The sequence below is a fragment of the Siniperca chuatsi genome, linkage group LG17 (assembly GCF_020085105.1).
Source record: "Siniperca chuatsi isolate FFG_IHB_CAS linkage group LG17, ASM2008510v1, whole genome shotgun sequence".
NCBI lineage: Eukaryota > Metazoa > Chordata > Actinopteri > Centrarchiformes > Sinipercidae > Siniperca > Siniperca chuatsi.
Genome location: NC_058058.1, coordinates 6,013,626 through 6,028,777, shown reverse-complemented (window position 1 = coordinate 6,028,777; position 15,152 = coordinate 6,013,626). Strand labels below are relative to the sequence as shown.

Below are 15,152 nucleotides of genomic sequence, written 5' to 3'. Positions count from 1 at the left end.
GCTGTCTAGACTGCTGCCACACTGCTGCCGAGCTCAGACTCTGAACTGAACTGTCTCTGCAGTGGGAGCCGGGAACCATTTCAAGCCAAGACAGACTACAGAGTACAAGTTTAATTTGTACACAAATCTATTACTACTGTTTAGAGATGGGTCATATGGTTACAAGCAATATCACAATATTAATGTCTTTTCCTAATACAGATATACAGTATATCACAATATCCATGCAAAACCACATATACAGTAATTAAATTAAGAGATACTTTTGCAATACATCAGACAAAACTTTTCACATAGTCAATGTCCAATGAAAACCACGTATGTCCAATTTGGTGATTTAGAAAATTTTAATTTGTCCAATATTTTGGTTTACTAAATACCTGCAGAACTACTAACATTCCCATCATCCTAAGCTGTACTTTGTGTTCAGTGCTAATTAGCACATGTTAGCATCCTAACATGCTAAACTAAGATGGTGAACATGGTAAACATTATACCTATTAAACATTAGCATGTTAACATGCTAATTTTAGCTCAAAGCTGTGCCTAAAAATATTAACCTCACAGAGCCGCCAGCATGGCTGTAGACACTTTAGCTCTGTTCTGATAAACTGAAGGATTAAATGTTAGGAATATACTCCTACATAAATCGTTTAAACACCTGTTGGGTTACCTGAAAAAAGCACTGTCACAAAGCAGAAAACCATTTTTCTTAACTGATGAAAAGTTGACACTTTGGAGATACATGATACAAAAGTCATTTGAATAGCAGATATCACAATATGTTCATATCATCACGATACGACACCACTGAAAGCTCTACTACTGCTAATACTACCACTATTACTACTACTATTACTACAACTACCAGTACTACTACTACTATTACTACTACTACTACTACTACAACTTCAATAACACCACAAGTGCAACAACAACCACAACTATTCCTACTAATGCCATCACAGCTGCGTTTTTAGATATTTCTACTTTGGGAATCAGTGGATTAGTGGTTTTATGGAATGGTTTTATCAGCAGCAGTTCATTCTCTGTGCCTGTACATTTATATAATGAAGATTTCAGCTGTCCTCACCTGACTGCAGTATTCCACATATAGGTCTAGTCTGGTGGAAATAAACTGACTATGAACCCCGCTGCAGCACTGCAATGTCCAGTTTCCGTTTCCATTAAGAATTTTATAATAAAGTATTAAAATGGTCTATTTATAGCTAACCATTCGCCGGCTTTGGCTCATGTAAAATGGAGATCCTGATACTGCTGTGCTAGACAACGAAATAAATGTAAATATGTCCTGAATGTACTGTTGGTTACACACTGTGTTCAAGAAGTTCTCTGCTGATTACTGATTCTGGTATCATATGACTATTATCACTATGCTCTGCAGCTCTGACCTTTGCACTCCTTATTACTTACTGGCAGTTTATGCTGCTGTTTGCATGAGGAACTTCAGCTGAGGAAGTGAGGCTTATTCAAATGTTTTACACACCAGAAGTGTTTTCTTAAGGCAGGAAAGACCCGAAATAGTACTGATAACATACATTATTGTAAAAAAAAAAAAAAAAAAAAAAAAAAAGTATATATCACTTTCCTCCTTATTTGACCATCCACAGGTAGGTCAGAGGTCAGATTCAGATATACTGCAGCAACTCTTTTACTCTAATTACTTGCTCAAGGACATATCAGCAGTACAGCCCAACTGATATTTAGGAGTTCAAAAAATGTTATATATTTTTTTACATATAAAGATAACATAAACAAACAATCTTGATACAGATCCCTTAGATTTGTTTTTTTTTTTAAGAATTTATCCAAGATAGACAGTGTTGTGCATGAACCCGCTCAAAGAGTACCATTCTTTGAACGCGCTCATGTTTTTGGTGAACAGTGCACTGAACGTATCCGTTTGCAACATGAACGTCATTCCCTCACACAAGAGTTAACGACGCTCACGCACTGTGTTTTACGGCACCTGGCATGCTGGTGTTTTGGGTCACAGAATCTGATGGGTCACAGATTTTTGAAACGACACATCGAGCTGAAGCATTCAACCAGTCTTGGGAAATATCTGCGAGTGAATGATGATCACAAGAAATCATTAACAAAGGGTAATTTGAGCCAACAGCTGCAAAGTTCCTTCACCCAAGTCAAACTCGCAGCCAATATATCGGTCTAGCTCTAATCAGCAGTGTGGAGACCAGCCAACTTCAGGGACTGAACCAACTGAACGTGGCAAATGAGACTAAGAGACAGAGACAGAGACTAATTTGAATGAGCAGTGCAACAGGAAATGTTTATAGGCTCAATATTCTAACAGTAAAGATACATGAGTCAGAATGTCACCCGGTGGAAGTGCAAAATTAACATTATTCACTGTTTCCACCCACAGTTGTGGTTAAACTACACATAATTACTATTTGATCTGCCTTACTTTACAACTCTGCCTCAACCAAATGTAACTGTATGAGGATTAAAATGCAAACAAAATCAATAAAAATTAACCTGTAGTAGGTGACATTTCAGCATTTAAAAAAAAAATAAAGCTGGCAATGTTCAAAATCTTTCTCATTGTCAACAAATCCCGTGAAAGGACCAAAACTAACAATGAATTAATCACAAGTATTGTCTGTTTTAGCCAAAGCCTGATATACCGTATTACTCTGTGCCATAGAGCTTTATTGTTGCTCTTTCCAAAAACTATTAAAAACACATCAGTGAGCCAAACCGTTGGACTGGGTGACCTTTTCCTTACTTGCAATGAACACGGGCACCGTAATTTAGTTTAAATTAATCTGACATACACCATCCTACTCCTGCAATTACCCACAAGAACACCAAATGTGTATTAATCCACCACTGAAAATAGTCCCTGACAAATGCATGATTTACTCCTGTTTGAGTAATGTTTGCTAAAAGCTACAGTGCCCAGCTGTTTCAGGAAATTACTGAGCTTTTAAAAAAATTAAACTATCCATTGGGTGACAATTTTTTTTAAATGTACTTCAGAAGGAACAAATGGGCTTGAGGCTGAGTGCCACAGACTGGAGAAGTCGGAAAGAGAGACACTCCTTTAAAAAGGACCTGACACCCTGAAGAGGCGAGGCATGAATATTCCAGGGGAGCACTGGCAGTGGTGAGTTGTGAAAAATATCAGAGACAGAAACTGTCGGATGCTCGGATATCCATCTGTCTCTATTGGTTTACTTGAAGTGCTGACAGTGATGACTAGCAAGAGGCAGCAGTGATAAAGAAATACACCTGATGGGGTGAACAGCTGTCTTTTCACGCTTTAAGGTGGGAAAATTATGCTACTCAACTGTAGATATCCACCTGTCCTATGACTACACATTACTACCGCTGGAGAATTTTCCAAATAATTTCTCCTGTGGGTGCAAAAGCAATAATACAGTTCCTGAGCTGTGTAACAAGATGGGACCTCAGCTACATCTGAGCTCTTATCTCTTCTTCACTGAAGGCTGCAGATGTACTCAAAGAGAGCAGTAATGAAACTTGTGATGCTAATGCAGCTGCACTTGAGCTGGGCTATATATAGGAGAGATCTCAGCCGTGGGGCCTCCACTGCCTTCTGCCTGTGTTTGTTTCTGGGCCCATTGTGACTCTAGGTGTTTTTAAAAATGTATGGCGGAGGAAACGTTAAGCTACAGAGGCAGGTGGCTGTTAGCAGCAGTGCAAGGGATGTGAGAGGGAGAGAGCAATAAAAGCGCACTCCGGTAATCAGCTCAGGCCTCAACGCTTTACTGCGCTAATTCTACCGGTGGAAACAGCGTATCCATGACAACACGCCGGCAATACAATTACTCCTTTTTCTGCTGTAAGTGATGAAACACATTCACATCATGCTGGACCTGCCCTTGATGCCCTGTCTGAGGTTGTTGATTGTCTGGAACACACAGATGAGTGTGTGTGTGTGTGTGTGTGGGGTGGAGGAGGAGGTGTGAATGTCCTTGCTGCTCTCTGCACTCCTGCTCTTAGTCTTGCATGTCTAGACGTGTCAATATCCTTTTAAAGTTTCTGTGAAACACCCTTTATCTCTCTCTCACACACACACGCACACGCGTATAAATAAAAAGGGTGACACCCCCTGCACACTCACACACATGCACACTCAACACTACACACACTGAGTCACAAATTACACACAATAAGCAGCAGGTCTGGGTGTCTGCCATAGCAACTGATATATCAAACCTTTTCTGATCTGCACACCTCAGAAGAAAAAGGTTTCACTCTACATCTTTCCCACATGAAGTCAAGAAATTATCATTCAATCAGAATAGGGTTATGAAATACTAAATATAAAAATGTATAATTCAAAGATTCCCATGATTTAAATCTGCTACTTTTGACATTTGTATTAATGGTTTTAAACAAATCTTCTGTAGCTGCAACCATGTCATGTTTCTTGAATGTGTATGACTTGTATATACTACATTTTGTCAGTATGAACTGTGAAACTAAACAACCTATAAATTGCCTATATCTCTCTTGCACTAAGACAAATCCCTGTACATTTATTATACTTTCCGTTTTCAGATTTAGAAAGTGTGTGTTAAAATTACACAAAATGAGAAGTCATGCATTTCAAATGGAAGCCATCTTCCTTAATCATATATTAAAAGTAACATTTCTGAGTTTTGGCTGTAATATCGCATGGAAGGTTGGCATGGAAACAAGCATACAGTATATGATTAACCCAAACACCTCTAGTTCTCAGTGGCCAATTTTCTTATATCCAACAGTGTGCACACAAACCTGACAAAATATTTTCACAACAGATTTTTGCCCAACTACATGCTTTGAAAGAGGGTACACAAAATTGCTGATAACATCAACCTCTTTCTTTATCCCCCAAACAACACTGTTCCTTCTGGCATTAACAGTGCATCTTGTATTTAAGAGAGTTAACTGATGGTATGATTTAAGAAGGAAAATAAACATACTATATGTATGACACTCCCTAGAACACCAAAATCAACATGCAGGACCTGAAATGGACTGAAGCTTGGGTCAAAATTAATGTTTATAAAATGCCAAAAACTTCATCTATAATTTATTGACCTGTGGCTTTTCTTTTTTTGTTGTCAGTATAATATGTATGAATGCAAGTACTTTGTCCACCCTGTGTCCACTGCTGATTTTATGGTAGCCGTTGATAAAGCAATTGTTTATTATGTGCTATTGGCAAAAAATAGTCTTTCAGATCATTTCTCATATTCTTACTTTGTCTATCATGGTTTATTATAATTAAAAAAATAAAAATAAAACATTTGTGAAAATTGAGTATTTGCCATATACACGCCTTCTAAAACTGTATTAATGACTCAATAAAAATGCTCAGGTCAAAATGCCCTTAAAAGGCACATCAGGGGGGCAATTTTTTTTAATATGGTTGCTTTCTTATGGCCAAAATACATGGGGAATGGACGCAGCGTGACACATCTGCCGCAGCATGCCCACAGAAAAGCATGTCCATTATAATCAACTAAACTACACGGACCATGAAAGCCATGCACACCCACGTGGGCATCCTGCCGCTCATCTCTATTTGTATGCAGCTAGTCTAGTTTTTTCTCTACGCGTGGCTACGCAGCCCTCCAACAGGTAAAAACTACAAATAAATGGAAAAAATTTGTACAATCTGTTTAAAAATTATTAAAATAAATACCTCATTGTTCCAGAGGCAATGCAACACAGCAGAGCAACCTTCTGGGTGTTTTTACATTTCACTTTAAAATAAATCAATCAAATCAATGTGTATCCATGATCCTGTAGTTAAAACTATCCAGTTAATTAATTCAGTACCAGTTAATATAGCCTACACTTTCAAACCCTGCATAAGCAACTGCATTAATACTTTGCAAAACTCAATATGCACAAAGTGAAGCTGTCACGCAACCACACACTACAAACACAGAATCTGTGTAGCAGGTAAAAAACCCAGCTCCACCCCGCCACATGACGCATCGCGTCAGTGCCCCATGTATTACGGCTGTTACACTGCAAGTAAACAATAGTAAAATGTACATGAGTCATAGCCATAGCACTCTGATGACACTCCTGTAACCCTAGAGAGATAATGAAAGCAAGAAGTATTAGGCTAGAGTACATAAGCTTCAGCCTGCACATCCTTTCCTACTTTACAATTTGGCAGTGTGGCTCAGCAGACTTTGTATCTGACGCGAACAAAGTCACAGTGCCATAGTGGTCTCTCATTCCCTCTCCCCGTCCTTCCTTACCAGTCCCTGGGCGTCCCATGATGATTTGCTTGCGTGGAGCAGGGTGAGGCGACTCAGCTGGCAGTATCAGTGGCAGCAGGGCAGTCGGCGTTGGGTGACAGGCTACCGGCTGTGGTAGCGCCCCTTCAGAGGCATCCTGGTGTCCCTCAGGTTTCCTCTCCCTCTCCCTGCCTCCAGAACTAGAGGAGGACAGGATTGAGCCTGATGAAGTGGGCATCGACCCGGGGGTGGATGGGATGGACAGGGCGGCATGGCCCACTGTGGCTGGAGTCAGGGACTGGGAGGAGACATCAAAAGGTATTTTTAGTATTTGCAGAGAACTGACTCGTAGCAATAACATAGTAAATTAATATTCTTTTTCAAAATAATATTCAACTGAAAAATCTATTTTTTGTGAATTAAATACAAAAAAAATAACAGCTACTCAATCTAACTCTGCGACATAATCCACTTCTCCGCTGTTAATCAATTTGTTCAGCATGTTCCATACACTCATAGATTTTTCAAAACATGGCTAATACACTACTTCCATGTCACACTATAAGTGCAGGAGTGGTTTCAGAGGTTTCTAAGATAATTTTGATGCATTTTATGCCATGTATCTGGGTCTCCACTGGACTCCATTATAACTGCTGTAAATCCAAGCTGACTTGGAACAAGCTACAAGCAACTTTTGAGGGCCACCTTTAAGGTCTATCACTATTTGATACTAAAAATAAAGATTTTCAGTGGACTATTCTTTTAGTTCACTTTCAAGGTGGAGTTTCTCAGTCACTGACAAAGTTATAGAGATTATACATCACCCGCGTTACAATATCAAAACAACATTCTGAATTAGTGTAGATGGACACTTTTGCAAGATCAGCCTTTGACCAACAGCAAATTACTGTATCAACAAAAAAGCATTTCAGGAACAAGCATTCTTACATCATCTTACTCATCACTAAAAATATGTGATACTATTTTGGATGTTCTACATTTTTTAGGGCCACAAAAACAAAAAATAGTAACTCTCTTACCGAGCTGGAGGTGACCAGGACAAGTGTGGATGTAGGGTTGCGCAGGAGAACTGCACCGTTAGTGGTGGCCCCGTTGATGGGGACGGGGACCTGCAGGCCTGGGGGAGCTGTGTGTTGGGGCTGGCTGTGCTCTCTGGACCGGCTTCTCTCTCTCCTTCCTAACGGGCCATCAGAGAACTTGGCCAGGGGGACATCTGGGTTGCGGACAATGACTGGGGAATCGCGGAGGGGCACAATGCGGCGTGGGGAGGGTTCCTGGGGCAGCGGGGAGGGAGGAGTGGGAGAGACCAGCATGGGTGGAGGTGTGGAGGCAGCGGAGGATGGTGGCCTGCTGGTGGCGCTACGGGGCCGGGGGAAGGAAAGTGAGGAGGGGGTTGTGGGCTGACTCTGGGGGGAGAGGACTCTGAAGGCGGCAGGGCTGTGGCCCAGGGTTGGGTCTCCCACCACCCCTCCCCCTATGCCCACCAGCTGCTGTTGCTCAGGTTTGGTCTGGTAGTCCTGGACTGCAGGCAGCGGAGGGGGCGGATGGTTGTCGAGCTTCCTCTTGCTGGGGCTCATGGGGACTGTGAAAGTGAGGTTGGTCTGAAAAGTGGGCACAATCCCCGAGAGGTGGCGCTCTCGCTCAGCACCTGGCGTGCCCATCTTAGTGCCGCTAAGCTGCCGAGGGCGGCGTGGAGTAAGTGAGGCAGGAGCAGTAATGGGGCTGAAATTAGCAGGGCGAAAGCCAAAGAGCGGAGAGGGTGAGGGTGATGGGGTAGGGGAGAAGGGCGACTGGTTGGAAATAGGGGAGAATGATGGTGTGCCTGAGCGGGAGCCCCCCAGGGAGACCAGCATGGTCGCTGCCTCACACTCATCAAAGTCGAAACGAGAGAGGTCCTGAGGGAGCAGAGAGGGAAGGACCAAGCGGGGGCGGGAGTCTCCTCCACGGCTGCTGGCCTCGCTGCTTTCCCGTGACGTCTCATCCCAGTCAAACTCAGAGCTGGCTCTCCCACCGCTCAGTCGGAGATCAGACGGCGTCAGGGTTCCTGTGCTGCTGGCTCCACCCCGTTCCCGGCTGCCTCCACTGGCTTCCATCTCCTTGGTCCTCATTGAGAGGTGTCTTGAGCAGTATCCTCTGCGCTGGGACTCTTTAGAGCAGCCCTCCCTGGAGCACAGTCTCCTCCACTGCTTCCCATTGAACTTCTTACGGATGCCTGTTGGCGTGCACACCACATCTCCCTTCTTGTACTTTTGTTGGGCAGCTGTCAGTGGTGTGCGGGAACGTGAGGAGGAGGTCGAACCTGATCCGGATCCACTGCCACCACCTGCTCCTCCACTGGAAGACCCTCCTCCTGAGGCCTTCTCTACTCTGGAGGAGGACGCTGTGGAAGAGGAGATTGGAGGGAGAGGAGGGAGCTGGGGGGTGGTAATGACAGCACCAGCTGCTGCAGCTGCTGTGGTTGCTGGGTCAAGGCCTAACAGGACAGGTGAAGGAGCGGGGTGGGGGTTCAAGGCCAGGTGCGCAGGGGGGATCCCGATGCCCCGCACCACAGACAGGTGGGGATTGAGGTAGCCAGGTGGGGGCTTAGAGACAATGTGGCGGTGTTGGGGAACTGCTATTGGTTTGACCCCAGGTATGATCGCCCCCATTGGGACCATGTTAAAGTGGGACACCTCCATGTCTTCTTCGGGGGTGAGTGGCATATACGGGTGGTGTTGCTGCTGTTGCTGCTGCTGCTGCATTGCACTGTTCTCCCTTTCTCGCTCTCTTTCCCTCTCTCTATCCTGTTTTCTCTGGAGGTCCCTCTCCCTCTCCAAGTCTTTCTCAATTTCCCACTCTCGGCCAGGAGCAAGGCTGAGGACTGACACTGGGGTTACTGGGGAGGTAATGTTGTGGCCCGACGTGGAGGAAATAGGGACCATACCTGGGTAGGGCATTCCTCTTCCCAACACTGACCCCACCCCGGGTGTCATCCCCCGGCTCAAACGACACACCTCCTGTTCCACGTCCATCTCCTCCCTGTCCTCCCGCTCCCTTTCCTTGTCTCTCACCCCCTCTTCTCCATCTCGTCCTCCTACAGACGGCAGATCCAGGTCCCAAGGTGGCACCAGAAGCCGGAGTGTTTGTCGGGAGACCCACACTGCCTGGGTAGCATTAGCTGCCCCTCTGCCATCCTCTTCCTCGTCAACAGAGTGAGATCTTTCCTCAGACAGCAGGACACGGTAGCGGTTGGCCACTGCAGGGTGTGTGTCCACCTGGGTAACCACACCTTCTCGGTACCACTGCCACTGGCCCTCGCTGCCCTCCTCATTGCCAAATGGTACACAGACACGGGTGCCAATAGGTATTGGATGGACACCAGGAGGCGGGGCATCTAAGATAATGTCCACCACCCCTGGGGGACTATCATGTTGATACGGATAACGGCACAGCGTCTTCTCCCCATTCAGTTGCACCTCCAGGCTTCCAAATTCACCGCTGACCTTACGAACCACTCCAGCCCGGAACACCAAGTCTGAACTCCTCCCTTCATCCCTTTCGCTTCCTCCCTCCTCGTCACTTCTCCTGAGCTGGCGGGCGAGGACACGCTGATTCTTCAGCCCTTTGGCCAGGGCGTCAGACAGTGCATCAGGGAGAGTGGGCGGTGCGTGTGTAGACATCTGTGTGAGGGTGTGTGTGTCGCCGACTACCTCTAGGTCAGCTGAGTGCTCGCTGGCAGTGTCTGTTGAGGAGCAGCGGGGCAGGGGGGTGGGCGACATTCGCTCTGCATCTCTCACCCCTTCACCTCTTCCAGGCCTTTCCCTCTCCCCTCCAAACGACAGGGTAGGGGGTCCTGGGGAGCCGTCCTGAGGCCCATCCCTGCCAGTGGTCCTACTGTGGAAATTGTCCATCAGGCTCCGACTCTGATTGTTGCCATCAGGGTGTGAGACACAGATGTCACTTCCTGAACCCGTTGTCTCATGGTCGATGACCCCACCACTAAGAAGAAGTGGAGGGGGCGTGCTGGAGGAAGGGTTGCTATGGTTACCAGTAGTAGACGAGCAGTGTTCAGAGGTGTACTTCTTCTTGGGAACGCGGGCCTTGAAGGTGGCTGTTTTCCGGCTTGAGGCGGGGTTTGGGCTGTTGTTGGCGCTTGGTGTACTACTGTTACTACAACTGCTACCACCACTGTCACTGTGGCTGCTGCCGCTCACAGCTGACCTCCCTGATCTATCATCCGAGGATGTCGAAATTTTCCCAGAATCCATTACAAGTGATACTGTCGTGTCTGACAGCCCTTCTCTGTGAAGCCCCTCCCCCTCTGAAGTGTCACGTGCTCTGATTGTGTCTGCCTGGGAGGACTCCGAGTGTGAATTAGAAGAGAAAGAAGAGGAGGGTGTTCGATTTTGTGGGGATCTGCTTCTGTCTCTGTTCTCATCTGAGTCTCTCTTCTCCCCTCCTTCTGGGGCATCCCCCACTCCGCGACGCTTCCCCCCTTTGGCCCGGGTGGAGGGAGGAGACCGCCGGCCCTGCTTTTTTATCGGCTTCATCTTTTCATCTAGCTTGCCTTTTCTCCAAACAAGTCTTTTTATTTATTTATCCCAGAGATTCTCTTTGGCGTTCCTCTCTTGCTCTGCCTTTTTTTTCTTCTCCCCCCTCCTTTCTATTCTCTCTATTTTCCTCCTCTGCTGGGGCCTCTCTCTCTCATCCTGTCCTGTCTTCGTTGCGCGACTTCTGCACTTGCCCACCTTATTCCAGAAACTCTGAAAGAAAGGGAACAGGGAGTGTGGGTTACTCATGTGGCAAACACATTCAGACATGCACAAAGCCTATTCACCATGCAAGATAGCTACTAACTGCATGGCTTTGAGAGGAAAAGTGACTGATTGAATCAAAATCAAACATCTATGAAAACATTAAAGTGATATTAAAGTAATTCCAAATAAAAGCACAGCAAAGTGGAACTTTGTGATCGCAGGCATCATAAAAAATAATAGTAATAAACAGTTAAACATTAATTTTAATAAATGTATTCCCTGCTAAATGATGCACCATCGTACTACAGTAGTAATGAATATGAGTCATCTACAAATTCATTACACATTAATTCATTGCATAACAGGTTCTACTCACATTACACAAGGCCTGCATCCATACCAGGTACATATTGAAAACAGGAGGCCATATTGTAGGGTAAACACAATTTCGACTTACAACACAGTATGGAAAGTGAGAAGCAATTTGCCCAGACAAGCCTTTCTGCATGCACTCCTCTCACACACACTCTCTCTCTCTCACACACACACATACGCACACACTACTTCTTGGCCGGGCAGTAGAGGCGGGGGAATTCCTTCTCTGCTCGCATACTGAAACCCTCCCTTTCTCTCTCTCTCTCTCGCTCCCTCTCTCTCTCGGTGGCGACCTTTATCTATGTATTTCAAAGCAGAGTCAATCCGCCCCTACAAACTCCATTTCCTGTGGAAGACCATTACCTAACTTCCCGTTACTTTATTCCTCCCTCTCTTTCTTTGCTACTATTACACTTTCATTCTTATCCCCTGCCTGCATTCTCTGTCTAATATTGATTTCTACCTCTCATCTCCCTCTTTCGTTTCTCTTCTTCTAAGTCTCTATCCTCATTTTGTGCTGTCGCCATCCAGAAAAGCAGAGTTGTTCCGAATAATTGTTATTCCACACCAGAGCCATTCAGTATCGCTCTTAGCCATGCCAGAGTCATTCAGAATATCTCCTATTCCACACCGGACTCATTCACAGTTCTGCCTCCATTTAGAAAGTAAAACAGATTGATTTTGCTGACTTGTTGAACGGGGTACTGTTGTCATTTAACTGGTTTGTTTGCTGTGTGGGAGATACGTGCCGGACTTGCCTCAGGTCCTAGCTGCTGTGTGCTCTGCTTCATTTCTTCCAATACAAGAGTCTCCACACAGCTACGAGTGCCAGAAAGATGACAACGACAAGTGTATAAGAGGGAGAATCAAAGCATCCCCTATATGCTCTGTCATCTTCTTGAAATTTCTCACTCCAACTGTGATATTCACTGTCAAAATGTTCTGGATTGATGTCTATCAACTACCATTTGGCATGTCTGCTTGTCAGTAACTGTCTGTTAACTTACATGTCTGCCTGTCTGTCCTTGTTTCTACATCCATCCTCCCACCAGTCTCTTTCTCTCTGTCTGCCTGTCTCTTTTCCCTTCCTGTTTGTCTGTGAAGGCTTGCATTCATTCAGGTCCTTTTAATATCTGCCACACCATATCGGCTAGAGAGAAATCCATTTTCAGAGATGAGTGCCACCTGTCTCAAGGCCACACACACAGCAAACATCTATGTGAAGATAGTTGATAGTGCACACTAGAGCGCTAGAGAGCTCACAGCCATCACTGTGCTCTATGTAAATCCCTATTTTGGACAGACAGCCATAGAGCAGCCACCATAAAATAATTTGGCAGCTGGCCTTACTTGGTCACGATAGAGGTATGCTACGTGTGTTTACTCAGTAGTGCACTGTGTACAACAGCTGGTGTCAGAGTCATGGGCCTAATGATAACAGCTTAAAGACAAACTGACGCAACCCACACTCCCCTCCGTGAAATATGGAGCAATATGGGACTTATAGTAAGTGTGTCTCAGGTATATACAAAGTGCAGGGTAACAAGTTCAACTATATTTTATTTTCAGAACAGCGTTTCCCATGTTTTATAGGTTGACATGAATACATATTCAACATGACTGTAGGCAGCACTCAGCCGATACAAGTCAAGTGAGGTGAGAAAAACATAAACTGCTGCTTTCCTGGATGCATAACTTAGTTTGGCTAAGCGATTGTCCAGGTTAAGGTCATAAGATAATCGCTTTTTCCAAACACAACTGCGTTAAAACAAACTAATAACAGCTTAAGAGAAATACAAGTGAGTTAACTTTGTAATGTTTATGTTATAAACATATAGGCCTAATGGAGATAAAACTACATATGCCTTCCACAAATATTTTGCCAACCTTGATATAAAATCCTGTGAGATTCCTAGAGTCCTGTGGTGAACTTAGACAGAATTTCAGTCCCTTGTGGTATATTTTAACCTACTGAGGTGTTGCTAAATAATTTTTAATGGTATATTTCTGACCCACACCAAACTGCATATTTAAGTTTTTTCATTAGCAGAGCACCACCTTTAAAGGTGTATAACAGGATTACCACAGTGCTTTATAAATGACAGGCCACGGTGTATAAATATATTGAGATAATCACAATCCAGAGTAGATAACAGCTGTTAACTTTAGCTAGACAAGACCCAAAGCAGAAAATGCAAATTACAGGAGGTGATGTCGTCACCTCTGGTTTAGCTGGATAGTACCGTGTATGTGTCAAGCCCTCGTAGTACCGCGATTACTACCAGTTTTACTCCACAACACAGCAGGCCGTGGCGTGCAGCGACCAGGCCTCAACTACACACAAGGCCTTGGAAATCCTCTACTCACTGTCACCGGGAAATAACCGGTTTAACGGGCATATTGACCCTTAATACCATGTAATACGGCCCATATTCCCTGTGCTGCATGACAGTGTGAAATGTCCCAAGCAGAAGAACACGTTAACTTTGAAAATCCACTCCACAGTCACACACAACACGACGACAAACAGCGGACAAAGTCGGTTGTTCGGCCCATCCGAAAGTGACAGTCGTCTGAAAATACAGCTAAAGCTGCCCGGATAACTTTGTATTGACCCTCGCCGTCATTTGCGTTATTGCAAACGCGATACAAGCGGGAGAAAGTGTCAATATGTTGCCACAAACTAGTCCAAGGAGAAGGCCCTCGAGCCCCTCAAAAACACATTAATTCAGACAGCCACGTTGATTCATGAAAAAGAGGAAGAAAATATGTCAGTGTAAGAGAGGAGGAGGAATGACAAGCGAGGAGTTTTCGAGGTTTGATACAACGCACGAAAAATAACAGTTGTTCTGGGAAGTCCAACGGCAGTTATGGCGTTGAATTTATTTCTAGTGGAAAAGTTTCAAGCTCACTATGTCTAACCGCACCGCTCCCCTTTTTTCACAGAAGACACCCAGTCCGCCCTCTACTCCTCTCCGTAGGCCACCCAGATATCGGAAAATATGCTGATCAGCTCAACTGCTAATACAGTTTATGGCCACAGTAAACATGAACAACGTTAGCAGCTCGGCAAAAGCACAACAAGCCCCACTGCAGTGCTGCAGGAGAAAGATTTGTGGGCAGCTTATACTCACCAGAGCTAATAGAGTACCCCTGTGTGGTTCTTTGTTGAGTCCGCCGGGTAAAATAGGGCAGGGTGGCCAGTCGTCCGCAGCTGCCAATTAGCGGCCGTTCATGTTTCTCCGGCAAAGCAACTTAAAAGGAGGAAAAACTACTGCCCTGTACATTCTACACTACAGTCGCAAAATGGTGAATGAAGCACCAAAGCCTTGACAACCAGCCCGAGCGGCCAATCGTGGAGCACGAACGCGTACAGTAGCCAATAGGATCGCGCGGAAGGGGAGCTGGGGCGGAGCCAGGCGTCAAAGTAAATTTGATCGACGGCGAGCTGCGGCCAATCACAGTGTGGGAAAACACAGAACAGCTGTTGGGAGAGCGAGGCTGCGGCGGCCAATAGGGCTCCTCTGTGGGCACGTCTGAGACTTATACAGGCACGCAGGACAGGAATGAAATCTTTCTCTCTTTATCTGTCTTTTTTTATTCTTCGTTTCATCCCCTCTTCATTTGTCTACAAACATGAAAACGGCCGTAGACAGAGGGGAGGCTGTCTGTCTTTTTTTGAAACGTTGGACAACGTTTCAGTGGACTAAAAAACACTGACATGACATGATCAAATTTAATATAGATCGATATGTCACGTCCCAAG

General features: G+C 45.1%; 1 protein-coding gene across 3 annotated transcripts in view; it reads right to left on the bottom strand.

Moving 5' to 3' along the window:
- cica (capicua transcriptional repressor a) overlaps positions 1–14,709 on the bottom strand; it is a 37,277-nt gene extending 22,568 nt beyond the window's left edge. For 2 of the 3 annotated variants that reach the window (XM_044171885.1, XM_044171888.1), the window contains exons 1-3: positions 14,521–14,709; positions 7,295–11,017; positions 6,276–6,552 (exon numbers count right to left, since the gene is read on the bottom strand). In XM_044171885.1, the coding sequence (XP_044027820.1) occupies positions 6,276–6,552; positions 7,295–10,804 (3,787 nt within the window). In that variant the 5' untranslated portion in view covers positions 10,805–11,017; positions 14,521–14,709. Of the gene's footprint in view, positions 1–6,275; positions 6,553–7,294; positions 11,018–11,387; positions 12,535–14,520 lie in introns of those variants that run through there. The other variant, XM_044171886.1, reaches the window with a different exon arrangement.
- Between the last annotated feature and the right edge of the window lie 443 nt (positions 14,710–15,152).